This window comes from Anabrus simplex, chromosome 5, assembly GCF_040414725.1.
Source record: "Anabrus simplex isolate iqAnaSimp1 chromosome 5, ASM4041472v1, whole genome shotgun sequence".
NCBI classification, from domain to species: domain Eukaryota; kingdom Metazoa; phylum Arthropoda; class Insecta; order Orthoptera; family Tettigoniidae; genus Anabrus; species Anabrus simplex.
The window spans coordinates 254,328,377-254,354,701 of NC_090269.1; the positions used below are offsets into that span (position 1 = coordinate 254,328,377).

General features: G+C 37.2%; 1 protein-coding gene across 3 annotated transcripts in view; it reads left to right on the forward strand.

Annotated features, from left to right (window-relative positions):
- The window catches only part of LOC136874811 (glucose-fructose oxidoreductase domain-containing protein 2), a 54,983-nt gene extending 44,486 nt beyond the window's left edge, over positions 1-10,497 (forward strand). For 2 of the 3 annotated variants that reach the window (XR_010860304.2, XR_010860303.2), the window contains exons 2-3: positions 6,922-7,077; positions 10,169-10,497. Coding sequence is in view for 1 of the 3 variants with exons in the window: in XM_067148485.2 (XP_067004586.1) it covers positions 10,169-10,192 (24 nt within the window). In the remaining 2 variants the exon portion in view is untranslated. The remainder of the gene's footprint in view (positions 1-6,921; positions 7,078-10,168) is intronic. The other variant, XM_067148485.2, reaches the window with a different exon arrangement.
- The last annotated feature ends 15,828 nt before the right edge of the window (positions 10,498-26,325 follow it).

Sequence of the window (26,325 nt, forward strand, 5' to 3'; positions counted from 1 at the left end):
TAACTTTGATGTTGTAGGATAGGTACTGGGATCAGAAATAGGGGTATATTTTTAAAAAAATTATATTTAAACACTTTTCATGAACATTTGAGCCTATTTGTGAGTTACTTTCTGTAGCTTAAAGTGACACTTTTTCAATTTTGATACAGAGGAATTATTTTCCTTAATTACAAATGCTTAGATCAGGACTGCAAGATATTTGTTTGCCAACAACGAATACCGTTAACAACAGTCACACACTCGCTTTACAATAAAAAGTATTTATAAAATCCTCCTTATCAATACAAATCAAATCTGTTAGATGGAACAGAGTCTATACATGTTTCAGCCTATTCTCAAGGCTGTCTTCAGTAGCAGAACAATTATTACATAACATAAAACAAATTAAAAATCTTGATGAAGTGAAATGACAATGATCATGATTAATGAATTAAAAAAACATTTTGAGGTAAATTGACCATGGAAAACCATCTTCAGTGCTGCCGACAGTTGGGCTCGAACCCACTATCTCCCAGATGCAAGCTGACAGGTGCGTGATCCTAACCACACGGCCAACTGGTCTGGTAGGACAAAGTTTTACTCAAATATTAAATCATCTAAAACTTGGAATCAGGCACATTCAAATAACTCTAAAACTGCATAATAGATCGTAAAATATCAGTCAACATCTCAAGAAGGAATTCTATAAAAATTCACTTCACAACTAACTGATAATACAAATCTTAAAGGTTAACAGTTTTCCGGGCAACGCCGGGTGCTACAGCTAGTACTTAGATATGAAGAACACTCTGCCCGTACTAGATGAACCAATATCTACGGTTGAAGTATCAGAAGCAATGAAATAAGGAAAGAGGGTTGGGAAAATCTGGTGCTATTAGCGGAATCACTTACGAATTTTGGAAAAAGTTAGGTAACAAGAGTCATATGCTTGAAATAATAACAAAAATATTTAACACAATATATGATGGTATGAAAATCCCAAATTTTTGGCAAGAGGAGTAATATGTCATACATACAAAAGGACGGGAGAGAGATCTAATACAAATATTTATAGAGGTATTACTCTGTTGGACACACTTAGTAAGATTTATACGAGGATATTTGCAAAAAGACTCATAAAATGTGTGGAGGATTACTTTATACCACTGGTGTGCCAGTGCGGATTCAGGAAAGGAATGAGAACTTAAGATCAATAAACAATAATAGATAAATACTTAAAGAGAGAAGATGGTAATTATATATTACAGAATTAGATTTACAGAAAGCTTTCGATTCTGTCAGCTGAAGGGCAGTCCCCCGTTAAGCTGGCTGGAATAGGAGTGCAAATTAAAATGATAAAAAAACTGTATTCAGAAGGCAAATGCAAGATTAAAGTAAAGGAAGACTTAGCAGTGGGTACAAATTCCTCTCGTCTGATAGGTCGTTCTTGATTGACAATTAAAATTTGCTGACTGTTAAAATGAAACACTGTGGTGGGCAGTGTTGTGAAATCATCAATAACGTGGATAAAAAGTGTGTAACATTTGTAATAAAAAGTTGTCGTCTCGAATGGAACGACCTTGTCAGTCTCAAGTCACAAATGCTGGGGCTGTACCTTAATGAAGGCCACGGCCGCTTCCTTCTCACTTCTAGCTCTTTCCTCTCCCATCGTCACCATAAGACCTATCTATGTCAGAGCGACGTTAAGCCGATTGTAAAAAAATCCTTTGTCCTTGTGGAAGCTCAAATTGACTGGGAAGTATTTGATTATCATCATCATCATCATTATTATCATTTCCCAACTCCAGTTTCCTGGGTGTGGTGTACAAGTGCTCGCCATCTCCTTCTGTCTTCATACATCTTCTGATCCAGTACATCCTCCTATTTGTATCCTCTCTCCTCCACATCTGATCTTACAGTCTCTATCCAACGTTTTCTTGGTCTTTCCTGTGGTCTTATTCCTACGAGATTAAGCTCGAAATGTTTTCTGGCAGGTCTCCCTGTTCATTCTCATTATGTGCCCATACTACTGAAGTCTGCGTTTCTTTATGACACTGATAATAGGAACCTCAATACCAGCTACTTTTCTATTCACTTCATTTCTGATCTTGTCCTTTCTGGTTGTTTGGTTCATGGTTCTAATGAATCTCATTTCAGTTGCTTGGATTCTTTCCAAAAAAAAAAGTGATAACTATATGTATTTACCCGTTGCGCTATAGGTATGATGTACACGATTTCAACCGTTATTGAGACTGTCACCAATCAGCCTTGCGACCCCAGAAGAAGTGGGTTCAACACTAATCTCAGTCATTTGACAATTTTTAAGCCCCTTTCAGTCCCCTGTCTCATTGGAGGCTGAACATGGACTTAAACAGTACCCAGAGCATCAAAATTCATATCAGCGACACATAAACAATGGATTGGACATAAGTATCAGTTATTTTCCATTACTTTTTAAGATAGTAAGTCATATGTGTACCAATTTTGTATGAGGGCTATGCTGGAAGAAACATACATACATCCATAATTTCGGTCATTTTGAACATTTTGTTTTCCACCCCTTCTCATCTCCATGCCGATGGGTCTGGACGACTACATCTGGAGTGTCATTGTTCACCTCAGCGACTACGAAAGCTGTGAACTATACATTAATATTTGTCGGCATCTATTGTTTGTATGTTTTATATTTTTTTAATCCGAAATGTTACTATTCATCTCAGTGACCCCGAAAACTGTGGATTTGACACTATTTCCGATTATGTTTGTATGCACACACCCCGTACCCCAAAGAGGACTGAACTTGTAATTTTAAAAAATCTGGACTCTCACTATTCATCTCAGCGAGCCCGAAAAGGATGGATTCGACACTATTTTTGATCATTTTTATATATCACTCCCCCCTCGTCCCCACTCCAACGGGGAGTGAACTTGTACTTAACAAAATTCCGGACTGTCACTATTCATCTCAAGAGGGAGCATCGGTAGTGGTTAAGTGTCTGATTGTGATGAAACTTGGAAAACACATTGAGGTACACATAAAAAAGATGTCAGCATCAATTTTGGGTTCCGACATTCATTAGGGCGTTAACTAAGGGGCCTAAAAGTTGCAACATTTCAAGTTCTGCGCAAACAGAGATGAATAGCTGCTGGCCAATGCTAAGCCGGCGCAGTCTTCCTCGTGACACACCTCTGCACCTTCTCCCCTGCCCCCTCTTCTGGTTCCCCGCCACACGTTTTCCTTCTCCCCGTGCCTGCCGTCTGCTTAGCTACTGAACGGGACCGGTGCTACACTTTGCGTACTCTGTCAGCTTTCCTTATAGCTCTCCTTTGTAATTCCTACATTGTATTTGTCGTTTACTTTTTCTGAAATGTTTATGAAAACGTTTGTGTTGATTCCTGAAGCGTAATGTCGTTGAGCATGTCAACAGTTATTTTTCATCTTCAAACAACTCACGGAAGTTACGGTGAAGACGGTCCGCTGAACTTTTGGGAACTGCAGCTTTATGAAGCGATTGAGGGTGAGTGTTAAGCACTCAACTGTTTTCAGATAGGTTTTGACACTCATGGGGTGATGTCACATTGCGAGACATAGGCTGTAATAACGTAGATTGAAGCGTGGTCTTTTGCGCTACATGTGGAATTTTAGGTTTTAATTTTCAGCACTGGACCGTCTGATATGTTGATACCGATAATTGTCTTGTTTGTTTTTTTAAACAAACATTTGTTCTTTCCGTAGTTTCTGTTCATGAATATACATATAACAACATGTATTTTCATTATTTTTATTTTTCAGAGCTTATAAATTACTGCCTTGAAGGTGACAGTCTCTATTTGGAGTATGTTACAAGTTTGACCTACAGGTCTGATCAGTCAGAGGGAAACTAAAAGGCCTATAGCGAGCCAGAACCGTGACAAAGCCAAGACAGTGCCAGTTCGACAGACACTGCAGACTTACAGTATAAAACAAGAGCAATCACCTACTGGATGGGTGGAAAATGAAAAATCTGAAATTTGCAACTGTGCAAAAGAAATTCCATCGTTTGCATAGCGAGGCACAAGGCGCGGAGTACCGTAAGTCCGCAATTCCTGACGTCACAATCAAACAGTGGGCAATGCAGAGTGCCCGCTCTCAAGGGATCCATGACTTTAAAGCGTCCTCAGGCTGGTTGTACGACTTCAAAAACAAATTTGGAATCACATCCCAAAAAGTTACTGTTGTGACAACAACGAAAAAACTTGATAGGAAAACTGATGTTACGGTGGAAGCTGAAATGTTTGTGGAAAACGTAAGTGAAAAAATACAGTTACACAGCCCATCGCATGTTTTTAACAGCGACCAAAGCGGCTTTAATTTGGAAATGTACAATGGCAAAACGTTAGCACGCCAAGGAGAAAAGTCGATTAGCACAGTGGTCCAATCAGTTCCCTCTACTACGCACAGCTACACGATTATGCCTACCGTGTCAGCAGAAGGTGACAGTTGCTGATAGTTTTAAAGGTAAGAAATGGTGCTTTTGGTTCCCTTGTTAAGAAAATAATATTTTCACATGAAACTCTTAATGTCGTGTGCACCACATCTGGAAAGATGTGCAAAGCAGAAGTGCAGAGCTGGTATAACAACATCTTGAAACTAAGTTTACCCGATGGACAAAACATTTTATTGTTAGATTCTCTCTCTGGCCACAATGCACTTGTTCATTGCACGGAATTAGAAGTTATGACGATTCCAGCCGGCTCTACAGCAGTTTTTCAGCCATTTGACATGTATGGGTTTCAGATTTGGAAAACGTGTGCAAGACAAATTTATTACGGGCTGCGACTTATGAATACCGGCATCATGCTGCACCACCGTAACACCATCTGAAAGTTGCAATCACTGTTACATTTTCAGCTGACATCTCCTCGATTCAAAAACATGTGGAAGTACTCGTGGTACTACAGTGGGTACTTTGATAATCATCCTGGACAATTAAAACACCTAGTGTGTATTCCTTTGACAGTGTTGACTTGGTATGTTCTTTGTGCCCGAATACAAGTTTCGTCAAATGTTCTTGGTGTACAAAGGACTTGTGCATCAGACACTTCTACGAGGAACACCACTATTGTAAAGCATACGTCCCGTGATAAAAGTATGGTGCCTGTTATTGTGTTTTGTTTCAGTTGTCTTTTCATTATTTTTTAATGTTTCGAATAGACCAAAGATTGTTTTTTGTTTACTATCAGTTATTGACGGGGATTTTGCCCACTGTAATATATACAGAGTCATTTATTGTGTTTTCTTGTAATGTTTTGTTGTTGTTGTACCAGTTCGTACAATAGCCATTTTAATTTTTACATATGTAACTGCCATTGTACCCAGAAGACTGTAGGCCTATGTGATAGTTTAATATCCATGCTTGTTAAATACATAGACGTTCGTTAGCAATAATGCAAACGTACTGGTAAAGTAAGACTACAGGTCTGCTTGTGATTACTGTATATCTACTGCATATATAAATACACATTTTTTTTCCTTTTTTTTTTTCTCCAAGGCTTTTCTTATTACGTCAAACTTTACTATATTCCATGTGGACAGTACCTTGTGTGTATGTGGAGAAGAGCAGACCACAGCCCATTTGCTGCAATGCAGTTCATGCCCATTAAGCTGCACAACAGAAGACCTGGTTAAAGCGAAGCCAAATGCACTTGATGTTGCAAGGTTTTGGGCTCACATAGTTTAATGTGGCTCTTTGCCATTGGAGTATTTATATTATGTTTTATGTTTTTCCTTATCTTTAATTTTAAACTTATGTATGCTTCTGACACGATATAAATAAATAAATCAAAGTTGTCTGCATTGAATTTATTTATATTCGGCAGCCATTGCTGCAATTGAATTTTGTTGTGTCTGTCACTGCAAAACATAAATAAATCGTTCAGTACAAGCACAAAAAAAACATTCTACCTATATTCCTTATACCAGAGTACACAATACGGAAATTACCAGTAGTTTCAAACTTGCAGCTTATAATTGTTGTTGTCCGCGATTTCATTATGACACAACTGATAGCGTACACAAAGTGGGAAGGGGGGGTCCATAAAAAGACTTGTAACCAGGTTTTGGTATCCCGAGGTACCGAATCTCATTACATTCATTGAGGTCCTCTACCTGGGCACGTAATTTCTTTAAATAAAATGATATTTAAATTTGTTTAAAGGTGGGTAATTTATTTAATGGTAGGTGATTTAATTTAATTAATTTCATATGTATATCCACTCTTTGCCTTTGCTGGCAGGACCTACAGTAGTGTTTACAGTGCACTATGTCTTCTGGTATGGGCTAGAGTATTTTTTTTTATTTTTTTTTACTTTCATTGATCTGTCTCAGTCTTATACTTGGCTTTGACAATCTAGAAAGTGACTGAGGTATGAGCGATGTTAGTAATGCCATTCCTTCTGCAGCCAGACCCTGCTATGAATGGTGTGAAAATGTTGCTCATAGGGTTGGTTGGGCATGCATTTCAGTGGGCTTGGCAGACTGATATGTAATAGCAACTTCTGACTTGGTGAGGAAAGCAACGGGAAACTACCTCACTCCTCATTTCCCTAGTACGTTTCTTCAATGATGCCTAGGCCATCTATGACAGCTGAAGCCGGAGCTGTTGAGGATGCAACCAGCCTTAGAGCTGAAGATTGAATATACATACATCCACTCTAAAGGACACTACCGACAGCTTTAAGGTGGTTCTAGAAGTAAATAATCATTTAAGCGTTGGTTGGACGCAGTACCCCATCCTACGTTTGACCACGCCTGATGGTGATTAACTCGGGGTTGTACCCATGAATGTGACAACTCACCGGAATGAAAGTATAAAATTTGAATAAAATCTGGGTATATTAGTTTAGGTTATTTATTGTTATGTGTGAAGAGGAACGTTATTTAATTGATTTTAATAATTACAGTATAAAAAGAAGCAAAGTATAGCACTGGTCCCGTTCAACAGCTAAGCAGATGGGAGAAGGGAAACGTGTGGCGGGGATTCAAATGGAGGGGTAGGAGAGGAAGTGCAGAGGTGTAGCACAAGGACGACATTGTGCCGGCTTAGCATTGGCCAACAGGTATTCATCTCTGTTCATATGGTACTTGAATTGTTGCAACTTTTAGGCCCCTTAGTTAACGCCCTAATGAATTTCGGCAGCTAAAATTGATGCTGACATCTTTTTTCATGTGTACCTCAATGTGTTTTCCAGGTTTCATCGCAGTCAGAGACTTAACCATTGCCGATATTTCCTTGTGACACTTGTCACCGTATTGTAAGAAGTACCACGAGGCACTGTAGTAGCAATGAAAGGGACGCACCATCATTCAAATATTGTAAAAATAAAACATATCAACACCTCAAGATTCTCGGATTGACTTCCCTTTTGACTAAGCTCTCATAAAAACAAACTACTTCCAATGTAAAATCTGCTCGTCAAATCAAGATTAGTTCGAGGAAATGAACAATAGTTGCATTTCACCATCTACAACTAATAGATTACAGAAGCATGCCTCAAATCAACACATGAAACAGAATATTTCCAACTCATTAAAGATTTTAAGCTTTAGACGCTATTGAGTTTTAATGGAATTTACGACTCAAATTTTAATACAATAAGTCAACTAACAATTGTTTTTAAAAAACAAAGAACTTGAGAATTTTAGCCAAATCTCGTTATTATGAAGATATTACTGTGTTTTGGACGTCAGTGTTATTAGAATCAACGGATATCCCAATTTTAGCACTGTCATTTAAATTGTTAAACTGTCCATTGTGTGTACAAATGCCTATGTTTACGTATTTTACCACTTAGTTTTTAGAATCATAATTAAGTACAAATTAGTTATAAGCAAATTAACAATGACAGGTCTTAACCTTGAGATAAATTCAAAGGCTGAGGATGCTTGAAACCAAGCGAAACATGTCCCTTTTAATGTAGTGTTGTAGCAAATGTGAACTTCTAATAGCATAAAATCAATTGTATTGAAAAGGTGGAATAGGAAATGAAAAAATACAAATTTGTATGCAAATTATAGCAAATTTCAATACGGGTCTGAACATGAGATTACTTACATGTAACATTATGTGATGTCAAAATAAGTTTTTCTCGCTACAAGTCGATACTCAGTGACAACAGGAGGGGGATTCTCATTCAACAATCTTAAGATGCATGTGGTCATAAATTGCAACAATTCTGATAATGGAGACTAGATCAGGTATGAAAGTTTCATTCAAATAACATATGTTTTGTGTATAAATTAAAACTGATTGAACAGTGAAAATAACTGTAGTATTCGTCTTCCACAGAGTCCGTCCTTGCCTAGGAGTATGCAGTGTAACCTTAACGAGTTCATGAAATATTCATCATTTTAGTTGATTTTGGGTTAAAGATTTCAAACAATTAAAACTTTTAAACTCTAAATTAATTGCAGCCTGTAGCAATCGTAATAAAAGTGTTTCTATGTAACGTAGATGCTATTCATTATGACATATTTTGAATTTTATAGGTCATATTTTTTATGTTTTTTAGGTCATAAATGCATACATATTTCATACATTTTTAGGTCATAGAAATCCACCCCCTAGTTATTATTATCATATTTTCAATACCTAGCTTCAAAATTTCAAATGTTTCCTCTCTAAAATAATACCTAAATTTGTCTATGTTCATCTCTCCATCTGTACCTTACCAACTGTTTCTGTACATTGGTAACTTATTGTTTTTCTTTTGATTTTCTTTCACACCTCTCTGAAATGGTAAAATGATGCCAGCTCAGGTACTGTAGTTATTTGTTGAAGTGTGGAAGATGGCAAGTCAGGATGAAAAAATGCTATCATGGAGGTTCTTTTCTTGTGTATACATTACATTGGTGTTGTGAGAAGGATGGGTTGTAGACAACAGAAATTGCATTCTAGAACAGAATTGAAACTGGGGCTTGATGTGAAAATTTGTTTTCCTAGTCATCTTGTTGATCTGTACTATCCCACCGGTTTGTATTTTTACAGCTGCCCCTTAATACAAAGGTATGACTGTTTGCAGATGACATAGTCGTCTTTGGAAATTATAGAAACAATGTTCAGGTTCAACTTGATACCTGAAATAAGATGTTAGAGGAGTGGGGTCTTAAAAATAAGTAGAGACAAGCACAAGACAAGGAAATAGGAGCAGAAATGGGATAATCAGACTGAAATGAGAGGCACCAGAAGTGGCACATAGTTTCAAGTACTGTACTTGGGAAGCATGATAATGAATGATGGAACTGTTAAAAGAGAAATAAGTTGAAGGATACAGCAAGCTAGTAGATTCCACCCAAGGGTAGGGTATTTGGTATGGATAGATGATGCTCCAAGTAAAAAAAAAAAAAAAAACTGTCTACAAGTCCTATTACATGCTGGTATTGAACTATGCCACTGAGACATGAACAGCAACCAGGAGGGAGGAGAGTAGAATACAGGCATTGGAAATAAAGTTCCTCAGAAGTATGAAAGGTATAACAAAAACGGGCAAAATCAGCAATGGGGAGTTCAGAAGAAAGCTGGATGTTGAATGATTAGGAGACAAGATAGGAAACGTTTACATCAGGTGGTTTTGGGCATGTCATAAGAATGAAAGCAGACAGAATTCCACAAGTAAGTTTGGAGCAGAGATGTGTCGGAAAGAGGTCAAGAAGGAAACTGAGAAAGAGATGGGAGGACTAGATTAAGGAGGGTAGTAAAAGACAAGAAGTTGAGGTGGAAACCATATACAAAGAAGGGTGAAATGGGGGTCCTGCAGAAAGGTGATGGAAGAACAAGAAGGTTCTTATTTTTATTTGAGGTGAACTTCCTTGAGTTGGCATGGCATTTTAGAGTATTCAGTCAACATTATTTTATTTTAGTTTATCTTTCATTGAGGAAATGTCACTTAATAGAAATCTGGTACTAAATTATTGTTACTGCTGATCTTTAAAGAGGAGGTTTTTCCAGTGCATGATTTCTTAATTTGGGTGAGAATATACAGTATTTCAATATTCTCTACCTTGTATTGAGACTGAGTTTGCTTTACCATGTATAACTTATTGTTTGATTTTTCTTTTTATGCTTGCACTAACAGTAACATCAAATGTTGTGAATTATAAGATTTTATGATGTCTTCAAGATATTATCACTTAAATCTTCATGTGTTACAGATGACAAATCCGTTATTGTTTTGACAGTAGTGAAGATCTGAAATACAGGATTCAAAAGGACACCATTACCATCTTATTATTTTGTAAAGTATTATTCTAAGTTTTATTACACATTTTAGAATGTTCTCTACTCTTGTGTTAGGTTAAAAATATTTTTGACAAAATGTACAAGAATTAATCTGGCCAGATTTTGTAACTATTTTTGTTGAAAAGATTATTTTCCAGTTCCATAGCAGCATGGTAGCATGCTTCTGTTACAGTAGCAAGGTCACTTTTGACTGTTGTATTGAACATGTGCCTTACATAAACAAGTGTTTTTAGAAATGGTATATACTGTAAGCAATGTATTTTATGTTTTTTATGTCATTGGCATTAAACTTAAAAGCTTTCCACTGTGCCGAACACACAATTTCAATTTAAATATTACACAATAACATACCTGTAAAAACCCACATTATTAAACAAAGAATAAATACACACTACTAAGTGAAGAATGACATGTTTAATTCTTAATAGAACATCACATTCTATCAAGTCACATTCAGTATTTGGAAATAATGTTTAATAGTGTGGTTTTTTTACAGGTGTGTTATAGTGTAATGTTTATATTGAAATTGTGTGTTTGGGTAGACTGGAAAGCTTTTAAATTTCTGTTTAAACTGAGTTGACACTGACAAGTATGGCTTCCTTCTTAACAAATAATTGGCATTGCATATTTTTTCATTTGTATTATTTTATCATTTGAGACCAATAGCGGTTAATTTGTAAGTAATGTATTGTCCATTTGCAATTTCTTTTTATCCACATTTTCAGTATTCTGCAGGAATGATGTTTGAAAGGAATGTGAGAGAATAGATATTTAGAAGTAATTGTCATTGGTTGATGCTGATTTTATCAAAATTTATCAACAATTTTCTGAATGAGTAAAACTTCATATGCTTTCAAAAGCAATATAAGTACCCAGCTTTTTACTCATGTCATTTATATACATAAGAAAACATGAAGGTTCTGGGAGAAAATCAACAAGGAATAGCTGCCCCAAAGTAAATTTATTGCCATAGGTAAATTTAAGGACTTTTGCCAGTATTTGTAACCTCCTCTAACTGGATATTTTCCTTATATCCAACTATCTCTAAGTTATCACATATACACTCCCCTTATACATGAATGATTTTACCTAAATGAGTGTGCTCTTCCATTTTTCCATAAAATTCATATGACTGCCAATTATGTTTGCCTTCATGTTAATCTTAGCTGAATTTTTTACTAAATTCAATTACCTACTAAGTATATTCAATCTCTCTGTAATCCCACAACCATTCCTAACTCTTTCTTTCTAAAATGCACCTTTTTTCTAATCTCTTTATTTCTCTGTTATAATAAAGTGGGTCTTCCCCATTCCTTACCACCTTTAAAGGTACATACAGTACATATTTTCACACTCCTCAACATTTGCTTTAAACCCATCATATAAGCTGTTAACAGGGTTTTTTTGTTTTTTTTTTTGTTTTGTTTTTTTCACTAATCATAATTACTTTCCAAAAATTCCCCCACACCTCTCTTGTCAACCACATGGTATTGGGATCCTAGTTTTACAACCTTTCTTTCTATCACATTTTTTGTTAACTGTGATAAAGGCAGCTTCATGATCATTTATACCATCTATCACTTCAGTTTCTTCATAGAGCTCACCTGGTTTTATCAGCACCATGTTTAGAATATTTTTCCCTCTTGTTGATTCCATCATTTTCTGATTCTGCTGCCCTTCCCAGATTAACCTATTTACCATTTGTTGGTCACCCTTTTTGTCATTTGCATTATTCTTCTCAGTTAACATTTGGTAAATTGAGGCCACCTGCTACAGTAAAGTTCCTTTCTGTGTCATTCCCCACTGTAAAGGATGGGGAATGCCATAATAGTAGTAGTAGTAATAATAATAACAACAACCAGAACAGCAACAATAATAATAATAATAATAATAATAATAATAATAATAATAATAATAATAATAATAATAATAAAGTGGTCTAGACAGACTCCAATCCCAACTCAGATGGAAATTTCTGCTAGTAGTAAAAATTCCTTACAATAATTCTTTGAGGTTGGCACCACAGAAATAACGAGGTTTAGTACTTAAGTGTAATAGGAGATATATCCACGTAAAATTTTTTCTTTCAAATATGTACCGGCATGAAAGAAAATTCAGAACAAAGCAGTGAAAGCATTAGCTGGGAGTATCAAGGACAAAGTTTGAGGTCAACGTCAGATTAAATAAGGAGCACAATAAGTAAGTGTTGCACTTAGGGATTCACGTTAGGCTCGGACATAGGACTGCCAAAGCAAGATACGAGAGCACCGATAACTTTGACACAAAAATCTATTTGAAAACAATAGTAAATTTTACAAAATTTTCAAGAAAATCTAGTGACATTTATAATGTAGCCGTAGAAAAGAAAGGAATTCATACAAACATTGTTTTGTCCCAACCAGTCCATACATCGTGTAGAAAAGAGAAATTCAAAAAAGGGGAGGAAGGGATAAAATAGATACATGCTCAAAGGCAAATTAACAAGCTAACCAGAAATACCAAAACACTTTACACAGATTTAAATTCCAGGCAGAAGAAAACGTTAGAAGTTCATTAGTTACACACGTTGAAGATTACACACCTCGAGAATGAGAATATGAGTTTTCTGATATCAAGTAATATCCGACAAGTGATTTAGACTGCAATTTTAACCATCACGACATCTGAAGCTAGTCAGCCTAGCTTCACTTAACCGTGAATGGTTCAAAGCAAAGTAACGAGAAAACAAGAGTATGGATCAAGACCAGGGTTGATAAATAAATAGTCCATGCTCACAGTTGAAGAGGACACGAAAAGCAGTAGATGCCAGACACACACACCACAGAAGGCTTAAAACATTACGCACCAGGCGTAGACTGGTGAAGAAGAATAAAATCTTTGTTAGGAAATGGCATGCTCTCCATTAGCCACTAGGTAAATACAAATGGTCGTATTGAAGGCTTTTAAAACATAATTACGTGTCAGTCATACCTAATGTCCATGTCCATCGTTCCGGAGCGAGAAGAAGATAAATTATATACACTGCTCCTTAAGAGAGAAATAAAAGAGTCATAGTTCCACCCTCTACACAGACTTGAAATCCATCTCAATTGGGTATGAGCGAAGCCGTAATTTTTAATATATCTTGCCATTCAGAGCTCAAGAGTCTAGTATGATTTATTACCCAAGAGTTAGCCAATGAGACTTGCTCAAACAATGGAACTCTTCTCCTTTTATGAGGATAGTTACACCAGGTCTCGAAGTCTCTGCCTTTAGAATGCCTCTGTTTTTCCGTACTGGGATCTGTCTTCACTATTAATTTAGAGTTCATTAAAGCAATGCATACGTACAGCATCATAGTCCCAAACAGCATTCACGTGCTAATTATTTGTGGCTTGAAGTTTATTACTGATAATATTTAACTGTTGCAAGTAGGCTTCTCACATAGCACGAGGTACTGAGAGACCCTTATGTTTCTGACTTTCATACAATATACTACTTGATCTATCACTTGGAAGTTGAAGAATTTCTTTTACTGCACTCATGATGATGTTATCTGCTTTAATGAGACATTTCTTCGGAATGTTGTCACTATGAGCTGATTGGAAAGGATATATTAATGTAGGCCCAATGAACTAGTTAACAACTGTTAATTTCTGTCTTGGATGTAATAGATGGGTTGTTGCAAGACTGTCTAAATTGTCCTTCAGTTTCTTCAGTCTGGTCCTCATTGAATATCAGGATTTTATTAAATGAGGCTCCCAGGTATTTAATTTCCTCATCATGGCTTATGCTGACGATATTTTTGCAGGTAGTAGGTAACTCGTTGGATATTAATTTCCCTTGTTCAATGATAATCACTGAAGATTTCATGGTATTAATTTGTAGACATATCTCATTCAACATTTGAATGATGCTGGTAACTAAAAGTGAGGCAGCCTCTTTGTCTTTCCTGACAATAGCATTGTCCGTGGCAAAGCATAATGCGGTCACTGGATCCATGTTGGGGGTTAATTCAAAACCATACACATTATTTTGCCATATTCCAGACAGCAAGTTCATTTAAAATGTGGCTGATGTCCCAGTTAAATAGAAGAAGTGAAACTGGATCTCCTTGCATTAGTCCACACTTGATATAAATTTCATCAGTCTGACCTTCATGTGTTTTTACCTGTGTTTTATTTTCTCTGATAGGTTTTAATAATAATGTTATTCGCTTTACATCCCACTAACTACTTTTACGGTTTGTGGAGACGCCGTGGTGCCGGAGTTTAGTCCCGCTGGAGCTCTTTTATATGTCAGTAAATCTACCGACACGAGGCTGATGTATTTGAGCACGTTCAAATACCACCGGACTGAGCCAGGATCGAACCTGCCAAGTTGGGGTCAGAAGGCCAGCGCCTCAACCGTCTGAGCCACTCAGCCTGGCTGATAAGTTTTATTGTGAGTAGTTTCAGACATTTGGGTAACTGAGAATGTTTGAGTGTTGACTGAAGATGATCACGCCCAATGCTGTCAAACACTTTGGTGACGTCCAGAAACATCATACATGCAGAAGATTTGTGTGATACGGCTATGTATAAAAATGCCATTGATGATGTTGTTTACAAAGCTTCCCTGTGTCATCATGAACCCTTTCTGATATATTTTTTTAAAAAATGATATGTGTTCGTGGTGTCGACCTCTGTAGATCTTTTGCCACCACTTTCACCATATGATAAGAATTGCGGAAGTGTAGAGTGTTGAATGTGAGGAAAGGAACATTAAGGATGACACAAACACCCAGTCCCCAGTCCAGGGATATTAATCATTTACAATTAAAAACCCATTACAAGATATTAGAATCATTCCGTATTGACGGTTTTCACTTTACAATGGCGAAAAATGAAAGTATCCTCCTATTCAATACATCATATATTCCGTCATTAGACGGAGTAAACAAGTTCAGACATGTTTCGGCTCGTTTGAGCCATCTTCAGTGAAAAAATTAGGGGGGTTGGAATAATTTACATATTATGAGTTGAAAAAATGCTAAAAAACATAATGAAAGCGCAAATGAAAAAACAAACAAAAGAGAGCCTAGACGGAAACAAAATAGCACAAATATACAATATTTACATCAGTATGCAGAGCAAAAAACAACTTATTGCGACAAAATTCAGTGAAACAGGTGTTAATTTTTTAGCATTTTTTAGCATTTTTTCAACTCATAATATGTAAATTATTCCAACCCCCCTAATTTTTTCACTGAAGATGGCTCAAACGAGCCGAAACATGTCTGAACTTGTTTACTCCGTCTAATGAAGGAATATATGATGTATTGAATAGGAGGATACTTTCATTTTTCGCCATTGTAAAATTAAAAACCCCTTACCCGGCCGGGAATCGAACCCGGGGCCGCCGGGTGACAGGGGGACGCATTGCCCCTTACACTGCGGGGTCGGACTTCTGATATTAATTTAATGACACATAATCTCTGATAATACCATCTAGAGTTTTTACTATAACATACATCCCCGACTATGTTGGTACTTATTTCTGCTTGGCTTACATTGTTGGTACTAATGTGGAAAACTTCCACCTTCTCTTTACCTTCCTCCTTCCCTTCTACTTTCCTCAACATTTGCCTTAACCAAATTCCTGGATAACTCTCTAACCTGGTTCCCTTTCCTTCACACACTTTCTCCACCTGCCAAATAGTGGAGCCTCCCCCATCATCAGAGCCATCCACCTCACTTGATACCCTCTGCTCCTGGTCTCCCCTATCTTTTCTGGTGGCTTTAGAACCTACTTCCTCTTTTCTCCCTCCTATGACTCCATTCCACCTCTCTCTCTATATATCATCTCCCAACATAAATATCTATGCTGTTGATGGTTGATTTGAGTGTGGATTTTCTTTGCATTTTTCCATATCAACTACAAGAAAATATACCAGATATCAAATAAATATCTGTCTTTATCCTGGGCTCATGTAGTAAGAGTTGCAATCATTACCATTCATCTCGTGGTACATTATTAGACGTACTCAACACTCATGAGTGAACAGGGATGTTGACTAAACAAAGAACAATTCTAACTACACTTCAACTGACACAGATTTCGTAAAGTCCCTTAGTTCTTCTGTAATTTCATTGTGCATGTAACATTCACTTCTATTGACTAAAGAATCTGGGGAATGATTAAGAACTTGCACACAAAGAATAAACATAATGACAGACTAATGTTGGCAGGAAAGAGAGACAAGAATAAAACATGAAATGATCTAGTTTTACAGGCATCTTTTGAACATTTTTGTTGTCATATAAATATGGAATCATTTTCTCCTTCTGTGTTTGTACTGTATTCATGATCTTCATCTCATTTGGTTACATCTGTGTTATGTGTATTCCCTTTTTTCTGTCTTCGTCTGGCTTTCTTCTTATCCTACACCTCCCACATCAAAACTGAAGTTCTGTCAAGATGGTCCCTGAGAAATGTTGATGACTGCCCTCATTAAGAAGCTGGGATTCAAACACTACAATAGGTTGTTGAGGTTGAGAAAGAATGGATGTAGAACAACTAGGATTGTTGAGGAGAGTGCCCATCTCTTTAAGGATGATGGTTTATGAATATGAAGAGAGTGTTCTTTTACTTTTGTGTTGTTTTGTTTCTTCCTTTTCCCATGCTGACTTGTCATCATGTATATCCGGTTACATGTTTCTTTTCATGTTCCTGGCTCTGTATAAGACAGCCATATAGCCATATACTGTATTTTGTCTAGAACTATCTTATGACCTTCATTGACATTTCCACTAATATTGAGACTGAGATTTGTTCCAATACTCCTATCTACTAGTTTTAAAGCTGATATTTATTGTATGAAAATCTTAAATAAATTTGTCAAATATTTTTGATTGTTGTGTGTGTTTTATTTTTGAAATGCCATTGCTTAAGTTGTGATAAAAACCTGATATAAACTTCAGGTGCCCATCCTACTCATATGTGTGGCTTTTATATTACATGAACCGGGCGAGTTGGCCGTGCGGTTAGGGGCGCGCAGCTGTGAGCTTGCATCCGGGAGATAGTGGGTTTGAAACTCCACTGTCGGCACCCCTGAAGGCGGTTTTCCGTGGTTTCCCATTTTCACACCAGGTAAATGCTGGGGCTGTACCTTAATTAAGGCCACAACCTCTTCCTTCCCATTCCTAGGCCTTTCCTAGCCCCTTGTCACCAAAAGACCTATCTGTGTCGGTGCGGCATAAAGCAAATAGCAAAACAAAAAAAAACAAAAAAAAGAAAGAAACATATTACTCGCTCCATTTATTTATTGTATGGCAATATACTCGCTCTATATTAAGTACTGGTACCTATGGAAATAAAGTTGTTCTAAGCACCCTTGCAACTTACAGCCTCATACGATTACAATTATTTACACAAGAACTGACATCTCATTGACATGAAACTGCAGAAAATATTTCTTAACTGTAGATGTGTGACTGCAGTTTTCTTTCTCCCAAACTCTGTTACATCTCACACCATCATGCAACTTGGTTTGAATTGAAGAATAATATTTAAAAGCATAATACTTTGCTTAATTAGCCTGAAAGATAAGTTTCTTCCTGTACGTAATACAAAGATAAAAACAATATTAAAGCTTGTTTTGTTAATTATTTAGGGATTGTTAAAGAAAGGCAGTATACAAGTAATCAATCAAGCTGGATGCATTATATATCGAGAGAGGAATATTGATTTACCTAGACAAGAATGTAAAGACACACACATTAAAAAACAACACTATGCCTTCTTTAGTCGGGGAGGAAGAACAGCGATGTGTGAAGTGATATTGGTAAGACTAATAGGAGGGATAGGTGTTAAAAGCAGATATACTGATTGATGTTCTAAGGGGGAAATCAACAAGATGATCAACTCCTCTTAGAATTAATGGAAAGAGGACAATGAAAGGTAGGAATGTTTAAGACACCCTAGGCTTCACAAACCTAACACTGTCAGAGTCAGAAAACAATGACATATAATTAAGGAATTAAGAAGGAATAGAAAAAGGTCTGACACAAGTAAATCAAAACAATACAAAATTCATCTGGGAATGAGATCATGACACACAGAATAGTGGAATGGTGTTACTAATAGTAGTGTACGGATCTTTTGTCCAGAGCATTGTCTTGCTGCTAGCACATTTTTTCACTTTGATATTGGCTTAAGACTTTGTAAACCCAATCCGGTTGCCCACAATAGAACTTGGCATCAACTCATGAACTATTTTACAAATTCTATGTAATACAGGTTGCATGAAACAACCTTGATAATAATGTAAGTTCTTTAACATAAGGTACTTTTACCAATAGTTAAAAGCCCTGCATGGATGCAGATATCCGCAAAGTCTTGGTGGATGCAAGCTGTATGACAGTGCGGATAATTTTGCTGATATTTTCTAAGTAATGAACTTGATTGATTTTCAGTCAGGTATACTCTTATTCTTGCTTGTGGTTAGGCAACCCTTGGCATTGGTATGGGAGAATAGTGATATATAAAGAGCCTTGAAACCATAAAGCCTTAAGTTATACCTAAGCCTAACTGCTCGCAATTAGTGGAAGGATGGAACAAAGGTTCCAAAAGGGAACCACTCAATACGTCGGTAGTTGTCGCAAAGGGAAATCCCTCAAAAACCTGTGACTGTAGGGGTCTGGTGCCAAGTGTCAGGCCTGTTGTATTATGATAACAGATCCATCCTTTTCAATACCTTGGGTGTAATACAGTTAAATATTTACAATATCTGCGGATAATCATGGCTCTACCGAGAGTATAAAGTGTGGGAAGTAAAAAATTATTTTTGGGGTTGCGTGTGCGTAAAGAACTGCACAGTGGTATCATGAAGAGAACTATTTGAGCACCCTTTAGAGGGCCTGACACTGCATGACTCACTGACGCCAGAAAGAACCCTTGTTTTGGGTGTTCTAGTTTATGTCAGAGAGTATGAGAATTTGCCACCCTCATGTAAGAAGATGCAAGGGCTGCTGTGGTTGAAATTCTGCATGTGATTGTTTGATCAGTTCAATTGTTGTGGAAGGGTGCTGTCTGAAACTGGTGGGTAGGAAAGTTAGCAGCCCTCATTCGTATATTGGTTCTCACTCAAGGCAGACGTGTCTGGCTTGAGCTCTTGCTCCATAGGGGAGTTCGGGTTGGTGTTGCAGGATAATTGGATAATGTAAGTTGTATTTTCTTTAATATGTCTTAAATTAACTTGTATCACTCTCAGCAATTCTACGGGACAGTCTCACATCTTTGATGATTTAATTCAGTCAAAATAGTGCTTTTCAGCACTATGGTACACATTTTGTTTTGAAGCAGCCAACCTTACCATATAATTTGTAATGTAAAGGTTATGTCATTGTATCTTCCTTTGTTTGCCTGTTTCCTGTAGAATGGGACTAGCCCACTGTATAACCGAATCTTAAAATTCAAACTTACAGTTTTGCTATCTACAAATGTAAATCATAAATTTGACTTTCTAATTTAATTTTTGTTTACTTCTGGTAGAAGGGAATAATGGAATCTTATATTCCACCATAGGTCCAATCCTAGACGGTGCTGCCTCACAGCATGCATTTATGTATGAGATGGTAGTTAATGTTTTTAGAATCCCCTTGATGTTATTTTAAATTAATATCTTTTGCCAAATTATCTATGAGTGCCTTTTTTTAACTGTTAATTTTTGTGATTTAAAATATCCCTTTAATGATAATATTTAAAGTCAGATGGTAATTTGCATCAGTAAGTACATCATGCAGGTTCTGGGAGCTGGACCACAAACCCAAGTGCCTGTAAGCTCTCCCATAGTTCCTTTTAAGAATTTTTGTATTTCCTGGAAATTAACCTTGTAATAGGTACAAGTAAGGTACCTTGTTGTTCTTCCTTAATGTTTTGATCCCACGGGTGAATTTAAAGAGTTTTATATTTTAAGGAACCTGATTGGTATGTTCAAGAGTGCAAGTATCATCACTTTACGTTCCTGGCAGGGTTGTCCAACATATTCCAAATCTTGTTGTCCATCTGGTCGTATCACCTTTAGTTGCCCCTGTATTTTGGTTATGTTCCCCTTTGTTAACTTATAATTGCTTTTTAATGTGTATAAGTATTACCCATGTGCTACAGTATTCGCTGCTTTTGCATCTCAGAATAAAGCAAAAAGAGTCAAATTGCTTCAATGTCACAATGCATTTCCAGAACAGAATAGAACAGAGAAGTTGATTGCAGGTATCAAATTGTTATTGAGCCTGAACTGCAATCATTGGCTTCTGTATGTGGATATGTAAACTAGTTTGGCTTTGGTAACACCAAGGTTTACCAATAAATTTTGGTGCCAGGAAGTGGGTGTTCTTTTCTTATCCAGAGGTCCCGATTTTGATTTTCACCCAGGTCGGGTAGTTTTACCTGGATCTCAGGGCTAGTTTTGAGGTCTACTCAGCTTACATGTTTACAATTGAGAAGCTATCTGAAAGTGAGATAGCAGACCTGGTCTAGCAAGCCAAGAATAATGGCCAAAACGATTTATCGTGCAGACCATGCATCGTCTCAAAATCCTCAGGCCTTGGGACTGAAGAGCAGTCACTTGATAGGCCAAGACTGTAGTGCCATGGGGTTTGGTTTGAAGGTCACCTTAAGAGAAATTTATTTTCAAGGTTAACATGCCAATCACTGAATACCCAAACCATTTTGATTCTGTTCTAATAATAATTTCTACCTCATATATTTCTTTAGAAGCTGACTTTGTTCTTAAACCTATCCTTCGAAGAAATCTAAGAACTTGAATTATGATATCATTACACATTTCTAATGATATGTTGTGGCATACATACAGAATAAATTATTATATAGGGTGTCAGGACAACTGCCATCTAATAATCACTGGTGGGAATAAAGGAGATCAGGATGATCAAAGTGAGAATAGGAACCAAACCCTCTTTGCATCAGTAGGGGCATCACGCAGGTACACTGACAGGCTGACAATTAACTGGAAAGTTTATACTTTCCAGTAATGAGCCGTTTGTATTGGAATCAACCCTCTTAATTTGCTATTTCATCCAGAGCCAACTGGGTAGAAGAAAGCCATATCACTTACATAATTTTCATGCTTCTTTCATTTCAGAATTTTTTAACCTAAAAAAAGTGGAAGGGAAAATAATGCAAATTTAATTTTGAATCTAATATACCAATGAAATTTATGGTATGGTTGTTCAGCAGTTGCTGACATACAGATGTCCTCCTTTGAAAGGAAGGTTGTTCCTCTTCATGAATCTACAGACACCCTGCACTTGCTTTAAACTATGAAATTCTTACATTGCTTTCCTCTGGAATTTCCAGTGTCTTTAATAGTAGCAATTCATGCAGAACTGAATGGCCATCTTTTCTTAACCCAGTTATATATTTTAACAGTTCTTTCTCATTTTCTGGGTACTGGCCTGATTTTGGTCCCCAAAATGATAAAGCTGTCTTTTTGGTACACTGTAACTGTTCTTTTACCAGTAGCATACATGTGATGGCTGTACACAAAACCCATGTGCCGCAGCATGATTGCTGTTATTTTCTGCAAATGAGGTCGCTGTTAATTTCAACTTACACTGTAACTCCACATTTTTCTTACCCTATCCTAACCACTATTAACTTACGCATATAGAAACAACTAGCTCAGAGACTGGTATTTGTCACAGATCAAGTGCACTTCTCGCACATGGTTACAACATATATATGAGTGATACCTGCATAGACCAACACAATATGTAACTTGCTGAGTGGTCTCATTACTGTAGTGTTGCTGTTTGTGCTTCTCAATTGGTACAGACAAACTGGAATTGAAACAAGGCTACAGACAGACAGGCAGGCAGGCAGACATTAAACATAACTGTTTCTACCAAAATTCCATTCACTCCCAGCTAGAAAATAAATGTTAAATAAAGCAGTTATCTATGTGGTTACACAGTGTATTTTAACATAGTTGCCTTTGTTTTAGGTCCTTGGTGTAGACTTTCATTCATTTTTGAAGAAATTAAGTGTTTTGAAAAGATGATAGAATTAAACATAACATCAAAAGGTAATGGGAAAATTCAATGAGAGAGTTGGAAATAGAACTAAAGAATATGAAAAGGTGACTGATGAATGTGTGGAATATATTGAAGCTGAGGAATGAGAAGTATTTACTGGAATCTGTGCAAGAATGGGATTAGCAGTTATTAATACATTCTTCAAGTATAAAGCTATTCACCACTACACATGGGATGATAAGGGTACCAGATCCATAATGGACTATATCATAACCGACTTTGAGTTCAGGAAATCTGTTAGGAATGTGCAATTTTTTTAATGATACAGACCACTATCCAATCTGTAGTGAACTAAGTATCTCTAGAAGAAAGTGAAATCTGTCTGCAGATGATTAAGGGTAGAAAATCTCTAGGATGAGAAAATTAGACAAAAGTACATGGATATGATTAGTGAAAAGTTTCAAACAACGGACAGTAAGCAGGTTCAAGATATAGAAAAAATGGGTGACATGCAGGGTAGCTATAGGAGTAACAGCAGGGGATTGTGTAGGAACAACTGTATGTAAGGCTGTGAACTGTGAAAGAAGAATGATGAAGTGAGGCAGCTTGTAAAAGGAAGGTGCATCAGAAGTGGCTCCAAACGAGGTCTGATGCAAAGAGAGAATTGTATGCAGATGAAAGAAATAGAGCGGAACAATTAATTGTTGAATCCAAGAAGAAGTCGTGGGAAGATTTCGGTAATCACCTGGAAAGGGTAGGTCAAGTGGCAGGGAAACCTTTGTGGACAGTAATAAGGAATCTTAGGAAGTGAGGGGAAAAGGAAATTAATAGTGTTTTGGGTAAATCAGGTGAACTCATAACAGATCACAGGGAATCACTGGAAGCAACGTAAAAGGAAATCTTTCTGTTGACATCGCTCATGGAGAGGAGGACAATGATGTTGTTGAAATTACACTTGAAATGGAAAGGATGTTAAATGAGTTCCTTTCTCATAAAGCAGCAGGAATAGATTAAATATAGTGGGGATACAGGGATGAAATGGCTTCATAGAATAATAAGATTAGCATGGAATATTAGCAAGGTACCTTCCGATTGGATTAAAGCAGTAATTACACCTGGCTATAAGCAAGGGAACAGGAAGGATTACAACAATATCGTGGTATTTCATTGATCAGCATACCAGGCTAGGTGTTCGCTAACATTTTGGAAGGGAGGGTGCGGTAAGTCGTTAGAGTAAGTTGGTTGAAAACTAGTGTGGTTACAGATCACAGAGTGGCTGTAAGGATCAGATTTTCAGTATATGCCATGTAACTGAAAAATGCTATGAGAGGAGTAGACAGTTATGTTTCGTAGATCTGGAGAAGACATACAACAGAGTACCAAGGGAAAAGATGGTTGCTGTACTGGGGACTATTGGCTTAGTGGTAGATTGCTAAAAGCAATCAAACCGGGCGAGTTGGCCGTGCGATCAAGGGCACGCGGCTGTGAACTTGCATTCGGGAGATAGTGAGTTCGAATTCTACTGTCTGCAGCCCTGAAGATGGTTTTCCGTGGTTTCCCATTTTCACACCAGGCAAATGCTGGGGCTGTACCTTAATTAAGGCCACGGCTGCTTCCTTCCAACTCCAAGGCTTTTCCTATCCATCGTTGCCATAAGACCTATCTGTGTCAGTACGACGTAAAGCAACCAGCAAAAAGAAAAAAAAAAAGCAATCAAAGACATTTATGTTGACAATAGTAGGGCTGCAATGAGAATTGATGTTAGAATGAGTTTTTGGTTTGAGGTACCTACAGGGGTTAGATAAGGCTGTAATCTTTCACCTTTGTTGTTCATAGTTTACATAGATCATCCACGGAAGGGTATAAGGAGGTGGGGAAGAATTTGCTTAGGTGAAAATATAGTGAGCAGTTTGATCTATGCCGATGATTTGGTCTTAATGGCAGAAAGTGCTGAAAGCCTTGAAAATAGTTGCAGTGAATATTTTATGAAAATTAGAATCTCCAAGACTGAAGTGATGCATCTAGGGAATGTCAGTTTGGGAATACAAAGCTGGAATAGGTAGATCATTTCAAGTATTTAAGATATGTATTCTCGCAGGATGGTAGTATAGTAAGTAAGTTTGAATCAAAGGGCAGCAAAGATAATGCAGTGGGCTCACAGTTGCAATCAGCAATATTCTCTAAGTAACAGACATGAAAGGTGGGAACAAGGGCAGGAGGGTACTTGGAATGAGGAGATAAAGGCTGAATTGAACTTGATTGATGAAGCTGTATGTATTAACCAGCTTTGGTGGAGGGGTCATTTGAGGTGAATGACGGAGAATAAATTACCTAGGAGATTAATGAACTCGGTCATGGAGGGCATGAGAAGTAGAGGGAGACTTGAGACAATGATTGTTAGTCTCAATTTCTAATGATTTGAGGATAAGAGTTATAGAACTAAACAAGGCCACAGAATAGATACAAATAGAGGATTTTGGAAGTATGTTGTAAATTTGCACAGGCTTGCAGACTGACCGCTGAAAGACATAACAGTCTATAATGAAGATGATTGTATGTACTTACATATGGCAGTGTACAGACTAGGGTTGGAAAGATGGAATGGTTTAGAAATGAAACTGGACTAAGACAAGGGATATGAGCAAAATTCTAAAGGAGACAAAGGAAGCATTTGCAAAAAGGGAGATGAAGTTATTACTATTTGCAGATGATATTGTGGTCTGGGGAATGAACAGCAAAGAAGTACAAGAACAACATGATGCACTGAACAAGAAAATTGAAAAAAGTGGTATGAAAATCAGTGCAGAGAAAAGTAAGACTATGGTAATATCAACAGGAGAAAGGCAAGGGAAAGGCAGTGTGAAATTTGGTGGTCATAGCCTTAAACTTGTTGACAATTTCAAGTACCTAGGGAGTGAATTAATGCAGAATAGAAGGCTGGGCATGGAGATTAGCAAGAGGGTGCAACAGGGTAATGCATTCTACCAGAGTGTAAAAAACCTTCTCTGGAATAAGGGAGTATAAAAAGATAATGTGGAAAATGCATTATGCAGCTGAGACCTGGACATTGAAAAGTAGGGAGGAGAGTAGAATTCAAGCCAGCAAAATGAAATACCTAAAAATTATGATAGGAAAGACAAATTGAGAAACGAAGATGTGAGAAAGGAGGTCAGAATGGAAAATGAGGATGAAGGAGAAAATAATTCTGAAACAGATGATGGGGATGAAATTTGAGGAAAAGAGAGTGAGAGGGTGACCTAGAACAGGGTGAATCGATTCAATAAAGAGGAATGCAAGAAGAAGAAATCTGGACTGGGACAAAATGATGGAAGAGGAATAGTGGAAGGAGATATAATAATGTTATTGGTTTTTTTTATGTCCCACTAACCAAGGGCAACCATGCCCAGGACAATTGGGGGCTGCGCCCTCCCCCCTCCCCCCACCCCCAGCTCTCAGGGAAAGGCAAAAATCTAATGTAGTCTGGTGTTTTTCTTTCAAGATAATTATTTAAAAGTCGGTATTATGTAGAAGTGGTAGTACCCCCCTCCCCCCCACCAACAAGCAGGGGATACTGTGGGTGTTATTCTACTACGGAATACAAGTCGCCATTCATCTTCAAAAATGTTAAAAATACTACATACCCCCAGGTCTAGCCCCCCTGCAATATGTCATATGGGCTCTCATGTCACTAACTACTGTTATGGTTTTTGGAGACACTGAGATGCTGGAATTTTGTCCCAGAGGAGTTCTTTTACAGTGGAAAGAGAGGAATGTGAAGAAGTTCCATAATTGCCCTGACCCAGCGGGAGCTGGATAAGGGCAAAGGTATATAATGATGTATGTTTTCTAATAATTTATTAACAACATGCTCCATTACAGATGATGATGCTAATGATGGAACAGTTTCCAATGGTGACGTTTCTGCCAGAAGGGATCCTACTCAGCGATGGTGCCACAAAACAGAGTGGTCCATTTAATAAATAATCAACCCAAATAAAAGCCAATTTCCACAGATTATCTCATTGTGTGTTGTAGTTCAAACAGTAAAAAGTATC